This window comes from Capsicum annuum, chromosome 8 (genome assembly GCF_002878395.1).
Source record: "Capsicum annuum cultivar UCD-10X-F1 chromosome 8, UCD10Xv1.1, whole genome shotgun sequence".
NCBI lineage: Eukaryota > Viridiplantae > Streptophyta > Magnoliopsida > Solanales > Solanaceae > Capsicum > Capsicum annuum.
The window spans coordinates 115,016,417-115,026,355 of NC_061118.1; the positions used below are offsets into that span (position 1 = coordinate 115,016,417).

The 9,939-nt window shown below is 36.9% G+C and overlaps 1 protein-coding gene across 5 annotated transcripts in view; it reads left to right on the top strand.

Moving 5' to 3' along the window:
• The window catches only part of LOC107839091 (protein DDB_G0276689), a 105,309-nt gene extending 96,288 nt beyond the window's left edge, over window positions 1-9,021 (top strand). For 2 of the 5 annotated variants that reach the window (XM_047395808.1, XM_047395810.1), the window contains exons 32-36: window positions 1,125-1,207; window positions 1,298-1,413; window positions 1,896-1,981; window positions 3,407-3,506; window positions 8,276-9,021. In XM_047395808.1, the coding sequence (XP_047251764.1) occupies window positions 1,125-1,207; window positions 1,298-1,413; window positions 1,896-1,981; window positions 3,407-3,506; window positions 8,276-8,341 (451 nt within the window). In that variant the 3' untranslated portion in view covers window positions 8,342-9,021. Of the gene's footprint in view, window positions 1-1,124; window positions 1,208-1,297; window positions 1,414-1,895; window positions 1,982-3,406; window positions 3,507-7,402; window positions 8,191-8,275 lie in introns of those variants that run through there. The other 3 variants (XM_047395807.1, XM_047395809.1, XM_047395812.1) reach the window with 3 other exon arrangements.
• The last annotated feature ends 918 nt before the right edge of the window (window positions 9,022-9,939 follow it).

A 9,939-nucleotide genomic window follows, 5' to 3' on the forward strand; every position in this document is an offset into this window, starting at 1 on the left:
TTTCTGCATCTTTCCCACAAAGAAGATATCTTGAGCATAGCTGGAGACCTCTTCTTTGTAAATCCTCGTGTTAAGCATGCTTCCTGTGGCTGTTCCTTCTAACCAACAAACAAAAGTAGAAACCTTAGTTGTAATTTTAATCTTCCAAATAAGTTTCCAAGGCCAAACAAAAGATAAAATAACCTTGTTTTTCTCCCAGTCCCCTCTGCCTAAGTTGCTCAGTCTTGGGTGCGGGTGTCCAATCCAATATTGGTGAGGATCTAGAGGTCGGATCCTTCATGGTTTAAATTTTGAGATTCGGGGATACGGATATGAGTGCGGGGATTCAATTAAAAATAATTCAACAACAACAACAACAAACCCAGTGTATTCCCACCTAGTGGGGTCTGGGGGGTAAGATGTACGCAGTCCATACCTCTACCTCTGAAGAAGTCGAAAGGCTGTTTCCGATAGAGTTATAATTACCTTATGTAAGTTCCTCTTCCTTTCCTCTTCCTATACTGCTCTACTAGTCTCTTACAAGAAATCCGAACTGGTTCTTGAAATAGACACGCCACTCCTCACCCTCATCTCCTCCAAGCTCTTCCAAACTTTCATATTGTGGCTTAGCAGCTTGATACCCCTATAGTTGTTGCAATTCTAAATGTTACAACGGAATGATTGTACTCCACCCCATTTTTCAGTGCATTTTGGCCCTTTTAAAAACAACATTAAACAATCTAGTTAACTACTCCAAACCTGCCCCACTTGCACTCTTCCAAAATTCTATCTGAATCTCGTCTAGCCTGATCGCTCTTCCTGCGCATCCTACGAATCCTCCTCCATGTTTATACACCTACAATACCCAAGATCAATGCCTCTCGAAGTGCACCAAATCTCCTAGCAGAATTTCTCTGTCCCCCTCTTCATTCAAGAGTTTATGAAAGTATGAATGAGAAAGATACAAGAACTCTAAAATTATGGCAAGGGAAAAGCTTTGGCCTTGCGGGACTATTTAGGTCTTATATCAAGATTGTTGAGGCTCTGATACCATAAAATAAGAGTTCTTTTTGTATAGAATGTTGATATGTTAAATAACATATAACAGGACTCTTTGTAAGATATTTGTATTTGTTGAAATGCAGGAGGAGGTGTGAAATTGCAGAGACTCTTGCTGAAAGGAATTTCGACTTGGCTTTCCAAGTGATCCATGAGTTCAACCTTCCTGGTACTTCTCATACTCACAATTTTCTTCAATACTTTTCCTGGATCACTCTAGTATTAGAACTTACCGTCGATTTATGCTCAATTTGTTTAGCTGTTGACATATATGCTGGTGTTGCTGCATCACTTGCTGAGAGAAAGAGGGGAAGCCAACTTACGGAGTTCTTCAGGAACATTAAAGGCACTATTGATGATGATGATTGGGATCAGGTATTCTTATGAATGCGATTGTCTTCACTCTTCAATGTGTTTTTTAATATTCCGCAACAGATGATTGACCTTTCTTTTCACTTTTCTTTTTTAAAACTCATTTTCTTGAGGAATCCATACTTGATGGGTCAGATATGATAGAGTGGGGTTTGGTGGGGCGGGTTTTATCTAAAAGCACCAGCCATAGCAACCTATTTCATTGATCTTATACTTCTTGAATCTTTTAACGGTTATCTAAGTTGGTTAAAGAAGTGTCGAAGGTTGGTTATAATTAACCCCTCCGACGTTCCTGTCATTCGTTCACCTTACCAATAGTAGAAATGCGGAAGAACATTTCATGAATCCAAATGTTAATGGAATCTATTATTTTTTCAAACAGTGGGATCTGAAGTATGAAGAAATTTTGAACTGCAATAGGTTTCTATCTACACTAATATCTAATGAACTAATGCCGTATTTAATGGATTGTATTTATTTTTTAGGTTTTGGGGGCAGCCATTAATGTGTATGCAAACAAACACAAAGAGCGACCTGACCGTCTGATTGACATGTTGACTAGTAGCCACAGGTCAGTTTATTTTTTGCTGTTGAATCTGCATATATCGAAGTACCTCCCAATTACCCAGTGTTTACTCATGTGCCTCTGATTGCAGTTAGTTTATGCCAAAAAAATCTTCTGTTTCTGATTGGTGTTTATGCCAAAAAAATCTTCTGTTTCTAATTGGTGTGTGACCTGTAAACTCCTGTAAAGCACCATCTGAATTCTTCTGCAAACTGTCCAGCTTAGAAGATATGGAATATGTCCCATGTTGAATATCAACATAGCTCCCCTGTTTTTTATCCCTGATTATGATAATACCCCTCTTATTATCATATGCTTTGAACTCTGTCCATCCAGTCAATCTATTCCCCGAAACTTGTTGGATCATGCTTATTGACCTTGCTCTCCATTTATGGTTGAGAGACCTAAGTGGGTTTTTCTTATTTGAATCATTTAACCCCCTAATGTTCCAACTTAAGCTTGTTGCTATCATCCCGAAAGAGGCTTATTTGTGCTACCCTCGTCTCTTATATCCTTACCATCATGGTTCACACTGCAGATCAAGTTTTGACCTAGTTTTCCCCTTCCTTACCTACTTTCTTTGCTGCTAGCTGTTTCTGTAGCTGTTGTAGCCTTTTCTATTCCATTCTCAAGATGATTAACAGTTCATGCTCAAAACCCATGGCACTCACTCCAAAGGCTTTGCTTGGTTTAACCTCGATTAGCTTTGTCCATTTGAGTAGATCTTTAACATGTTGTAGATATAAAAATAAGTAGTGTCCCATTTGGAACATTCAAAGATTTTCGATGAGGATGTCTCACATTTTAACGCCTATAACTTGCTATGTGATATATGTTCGCTGCCGCCACCCTCTACCATTGTAACTTGGGGGTTATGCTAAATAATATCCCCCTTCACAACATTCTTATTTTTCAAATTGTACCCCTTGCTAAATGAGTTGATACTTCTAGCTCATGTAAAATACTGGAATGATTAAATGATCTGAGTTTGTCAAAGCATATTTCTCACCTTGGAAATGATTGTTGGCGTGGTTTGATTTGTTCATTTTTATGGCTTAAGTTAGCTACAAGGGGCTAGAAAGGTGGAAGTTGCAGACATAACACAGAAGATAATCAAATAAATAAATTTATAACTAGTTGAAAATGTCCTCCAACAATTTAAACTTTTAAATGTGATGATTCCATAGTTCAACGTGATATTAGCAAACAGAGCTGTTGGATTCTTACCATTGTTCATCTACAAAACATTTTCATATTCATACGTTAAATAAATAAGCAGAAGTGTATGTTCTCTAACAGATCAAGCGGCTACTAGGTTAAGCTTTTAGATGAGACAGTTTTCCCAACTTAACAATGCACTTGTTTTAATTACTGTTAGAAACTAGCTGGTAAACTTTGAGTGCTTCTTCATTAAAAGCTTGCATTTCACAGGAAAGTACTTGCATGTGTTGTTTGCGGACGTCTCAAGAGTGCATTCCAAATTGCATCTAGAAGTGGAAGTGTGGCGGATGTTCAATATGTTGCACATCAGGTTTGCTGCATTCATGAACTTTAGAAGTTAAATACAATCTTGTTCCACCAACCTAATTATGTTTCAAGGATGCGTAAGGTTTTTTCTCTTGGCTAGCAACTGGAGGAGTGATTTTGACGTTGGAAAATCTTAGAAAGCATAAGGGTGTTTGCGTCAGCTGGTGTTTCATGTGTAAGGAGACAGGGGAAGAAGTGGGTCATCTTCTCATACATTGTGCCTTTACCATGAGATTATGGTGGGATATGCTCGGTGGTTCGGAATGTCTTGGGTTATGCCAAAATCTGTGAAAGAATTAATGTTTTGTTGGAAAAGCGGGAATAGGAGGAGAACGCGCAAGGCATGGAATTTGGTCCCTCTTGCGTTGATGTGGGTTATTTGGAATGAGAGAAATAGGAGAACTGTTGAGGGGCTATTTTCCTCAAGTGAGGAATAGTCTCCGGTCTCTTATTTTCTTTTGGGGCACCCATAAAATCCCTAGTTGTATAGAAGAATGGATGACTTAGTAGAAAATTAGATTTTCTAGATTCTTTACCTTTTGATATTTTCCTTTGTATATGGCCAACTCGGCCTTGTTTATGAATGAAATACACTTACCTAATAAAAAAAAATAAAAATTCAAGGATACCCGTATGAGATTGTGTTGTAACTGGTTTTCCTATTCATATTCTGTGGGGCCCATTTTCTGGTGAACTCAATATATTGGTTTAAGTTATTCCAAATTGGTGCAATGAACTTTTAACTAATGCCACAGATAAATTTGTAAATGTTTTGGGTGATTTATAGTCAGAACCTTAATAACTAAGTTTAAATGTCACTTGAGAGCTGCTAGAAAAACATGTTTCTAAGCTGGTTATTTTGGCTTATTTGGTTGATCCTTAGGGCTTAGCCTGTTTATACCTTCAGCTTTGGTAAATAATCGGATGTTTGTGTTCTTTACCGGTAGAACTGTTCTCTACACATTCTGGCCCTACAAGTTGTTTCCCATGTACTTATTATTTAGTATCTACCTTTACAAGGATTTTCCTGCTGCAGTATCCAGTGAGTGGGATTCCACGGAACGACGAATTTTTGAACTTTTGAATCTGTTTTGTCGTAGGTGCAGATCGAGATTTATCTGATTTTGTTGTGTCTGCATTTGTCTACTTATATGTGCCTATGAGAAACTGGAAGAATATAGTAAATACCACTTAGTTTGCTAAAAATTACTGGAGTAACTAATGTAAATTTCAACAGATACTTATATATTTATAGCATAATGATCTTTGTAACAATTTAAGTAGCTACAGATTGAACAAATTGTGTTGCCTAAACTGGGGTCTGATCACAATCATATCCTTTTACCTTATGGGGATTAGAATTCAAGTTTGAAAGTTGGTGGTTGAATGTGGAGGGCTTTAAAGGCAATGTACAAGACTGTTGGAGATTTTTCATTGTAGCAGGGAGAACAAAATTTGTTCTGGCTACAAAGCTAAAACTTTTGAAGGAGAAATTAAAAGAATGGAGCAAGAACAATAACGGAAACTGGAAGATAAAAAAGGAGCAGGTTGTGCTTCAAGTTAATACTCTGGAAACTGTCCTAGATCAACAACCTCTGACTGAGGATGAGCAATTGCATAAAGCAAATTTAGCAATGGAGTTGGGAGAAGTGGCTAGACATGAGGAAATATATTGGAGGCAAAGGTTCAGAATTCAGTGGATTATGGATACAACACACAAGAGATTCTATTCCCTACACTTCTTAGAAGTAGGAGTTACCATAACTGATCCATCTGGGGTGAAAGTTGTCATTCTAGATTTTACCAGAATCTGTATAAAGAATGAGAGGCTTGGAGGTCTGATTTTTTAATTCATGATAACACATGCATATCAGCAGAGGAGTAGATATAGATGGACAGAGAGTTTGAGGAGGAAGAAGTCATTGAGGGGATCAGAATGTGTGCCATTGATAAAGCCCCTGGCTCAGATGGATTTTCAATGTTTTTTTTTTTCAGGATTCTTAGGATGTCATGAAGGAGGACATTATGTCCACCTTCTATAACTTTCACTCACCAACATATTTTTGAGAAAATCTTTAAATGCAACCTTCATTGCTCTGATTACAAAAAATGTTGGGCCACTGAGATAAGGGATTTCAAAGCCATTAGCTGAATTGCAGCGGTGTACAAAATCATTGCTAGGGTACTAGCAGAAAGGCTAAAGATGGTAATCAATAAAGTGATTCCAGGTGGGGAGGATCTAAGCCTAGATGTGCAAACTTGATATTGAAAAAGTTTATGACCACTTCAAGTCCTCAACTTCAATTTCATCCTTGATATCCTCAGACAAATTGGTTTTGGTACTAGAGGGATGAAATGAATAGATTTTTGCATCAAAATTACCAAGTTCTCAGTTCTTGTCAATGGAGAACCAATTGTTTTTTCTCCGGCTCAAAGGGGTCTCAGACAAGGGATTCTCTTTCTCCTTTCCTATTCATCTTAGCTATGAAGGGTCTGAACAACATGATGAGGATTTCCACGCACAATAGATGGACAACATGATTCAAGGTTGGGAACAGAACAGGAGAGATGATGGAGATATGTCACTTACAATATGCAGATGTCACAGTGGTCTTCTTCAGAACTCTTCATGTACAACTGGAACAGTCTGAGGCAGTGTTTTGGATGGCGAAAGGCGACAAGGCCCCGCCTTGCCACGCTGCGAGCCGCTCGCCTTTTGAATGTACGGCGACAATTAATATAAAAAATCAAAATAATATATAAATGATCAAAATTTCAATAACACTAATATATTAGGAAATATTTCAAGTCAAGAATTAAAATAAAAAATTAAAATAGTATATAAATGATCAAAATTTCAATAACACTAATATATTAGGAAATATTTCAAGTCAAGAATAAAAAATAGATAGTTGATAAAAAAGTTACATAATAAGGCAACAACAGATTACTGGTTACTGTTACAGTAACAGTGTAAGGTTGTAACACTGTTACAGAATACAGTGGAAGCAGGAAGGAAAATAGAAGAAGAGAAAAAGAGGAAGAAAAAAAACACCACCAAAATACAAGTATTGGATGCGGGATTAAGAAGAAGAAGAAAGAAGAAAAAAAAATAGAAATCAGTAGTTCACTGAATTACTTACCGGAGTAGAATAGCGAGAGTCACCGGAGTACGTTGCCGGTCGCCGGAATCGAACTTGTGAGATAAATGGTAGTAGCCGTAGTCACCAATTAGTAAGTTGGTAGAGCCAAAATGGGTAAATAAGTCCTAAAATTAGCTTATATACCTAAAACCCTAATTTTTTTTTAAAATAAAATAAAAGGCGATGCCTTTGTCACCTCGCCACGCCATGTCGCCTTTCTCGCAAAGGCTACGCCTTTTGAATGTCGCAGTGCCACGCCGTGAAGAGGTGACCAGGCCTCGCCTTTCGCCATTGGCGACGAGGCGCTCGCATTTTACAACACTGGTCTGTGGACTCTTTGGGTGTGGTCAAACTCCAAAGTTTGATTGACGTGCTGTTTATTCCAAGTTAGATTTGGTTAAAGACTTGCCACGAACTAATTCTAATTTGACTTGGTCTTCCTCTTGTTGACGCGCTTGGAGCTTCTTCGACTCCTTTTAATTCCATGTGCAAGTTAATGGTAACTTTCCTTGTAAGCTTTCCAGTTCCTTGTAGTGTTACGATTCTCCCGTATTTCAATCCTTCATGGAAATCTGGCACACGTAAACAACTTCTTTCTTCAAGAGTCTCCTTCTCTGCAACTCATTTGGCAGTGTTGTGTTGTGCATCCCTCTTTGGAGATTTGTGAGAACCTGATTTTTTGATACTTCTATTTTTCTTCTTCTGCTTGTGAATATCACTAGTACACAGTTTGTTAATGATCAAACCTTTAACATAGGTTCACAAGATCTTGAATGTAGATTCAGGGATCATTGTGATTCACCAGAGGCTGAACATGGATAGGAGGTGAAGATGAAAACATGTAGAGGTCCTTTTCGGACGCTCTAGTTTTTTCCGGCCAAAATTCTGGTCAGATCTAGGACTCCATGCCAAAATCTTTTAGAGTGATATCATGTGGAGGCATAATACTAATAGCTAAATGTAGATTGAACAGGTAAATTTGCTAATTGAAAATTCTATTCTTATAGCATGTATTACAGTATCCAAGAGAATTTGAATAGAGAGAACTAGTCAAATATGTATCAAAAGTTTTGTAAACCAAATTAAATTAATTCTGAATTGATCGAACCTTATGGCATGTGACCAAGAGGTCAGGGGTTCAACCCTTGGAAACAGCTTCGGGCAGAAATTCAAGGTAAGGTAGTGTACAATAGACCCTTGTGGTCGGGGGCTTTTCCGGACCCTGCGCATAGCGGGAGCTTTAGTGCACCGGGTTGCCTTTTCTTTCCTAAATTGATCGAACCAATTGAATGTAGATCTTAAATCAATCTTCTTCACTATTGGAGTTCGCATTAAAGATGGTGGCACCCATAGTTATCAAATCATGGATGTTCCTCTCACCTTATGGCATAGGGGGTTTGAGAAATTAGGAAAGAATATTAGTACTCTTTTTGTTTCATGTTTATGTGATATTTTTCCATTGCCCATTCATCTATTGATTATCCAACATCCTAGGTTATTTTTCATTCACTAGAATTTAGGCCGTTAAAATGATTTTTTCTATTTTATTATTATTATATCTTGTAGGATGGATGTTACCGAACTTTACCACTTGTTTACTGATTTGTCTGACTTTTGACTCTCAATGCAGGCATTACATGCCAATGCACTTCCAGTTCTTGATATGTGCAAACAATGGCTTGCTCAGTACATGTAGTCTTGGTTATAGGGTGTGAAGTTGGTTTGAGGCATATGCAGAACTTTTTATTTCTGCAGCACAATGTAAAGTCTTTGTCAATGTTTGCTGGGTGCTTTGTTTCATATTGGCAACATAGCTTCTCCGGGACACAACTACTTTAGAAGTGTGTGCCCGGGTTTCACATTTGGGATCTAGCAGTGCTCATCATTCTGGTTTCAGATTTCTCATCCAGCTTATCCAGTGTGCATGCATTCAGTTCACCTTCTGTCTGACATCACACATTGTCGCATGAGCATCTAAGTCCCTTTGATCAAAGCATGAACCATAAATTCTTAGATATGTTCTGATGTCAAGGATGAACATATTTGAAGTTGCTTGAAGCCATGAAGTGAAGAGTTGCTAGATTTGTGGTTGATTTTCTTTTGTTATGTTTTTTCATCTTTGTATATATAGACACAAAGTGGACTTCCATTTTTATTAGGTCGGGGTCCAACTCCCTCTCCTCAAAACTCCTTTTGTTTTATTTGTCTGTAAGAGGGGCTATTTTTGCTGTTTAATTAAATTTTGGGAACCATAAAATGTAGAAACTACATAATTTGAAAAGAGCTGAAAAAGGGTTACTTTTTTGGGTAGTTCCTTTGTACCAGAAAATTCAGGACAAATATAATCTTTTCATTTAATCTGTTTTATTGTTATTATTTCTGTGGATGTGTGCTCTCTAAATGAATATATTGTTAATTCTGTTTTATTTTAGTGATTTTTACCCCTCCGACCTTTTTTATATCAGACAATTTTTGAACTTTGGTGTGTTTGGTACGATGGAAAATATTTTCCTAGAAAAAGTTTTCCTGGAAAATAAGTTGTTTTCTACTTATTTTCTCATGTTTGGTTGGTGAGTGAAAAATATTTTTCGAAAAATATTTTATGTTGTTTGATTGGTTTTCAGATATATTTTTAGTGTTTGGTTGGTGAGTGAAAAAATATTTTTTAGAAAATACTACTAACTGTTAACTAGTATATCACTGCCAGAACTAATTTAAGCATAGCAAATAATATCAATATCGAGTATTAAGATATTACAAGTCACTAAATTTTAAGCAATTACTAATTAGCAAACATAGGATACACTCTTCAATATTTTATCAGGACAATCTTAAGATACCACAATCAATAGAAATACAATTGAACAACGAGCTTATTCAACCTTGTGAAACAAGCTACAACGATGACAAAAATGGAATATGCAATTAGCAAAAGTAACATAGGTAAGTCTTCCTCTATGCACACGGGAATAACAATACATTCAACGAACATTGGAAACAAGGAAATATTCGGATTTTAATATTTTTTATTTCAAGCAGTGAAAAATTAGAGCAAAGTACAGTGAAAAATGTTTCTGAATAATGTGAATTTTTTGAGTAATGTGAATTTGAGTGTTGTTAGGGTGGGGGTAGAGGGGTGGGGTGGAGGCATAAAAGTCACATTTGTCATTTTCTGGAAAATGACTTTCTTGGTTCATGAGAGAAGTTATTTTCTGGAAAATAAGTCATTTTGGAAAACATTTTCCCAATGTTTTAGTACAACCAAACCAAACAAGGGAAAATAAGAAAACATTT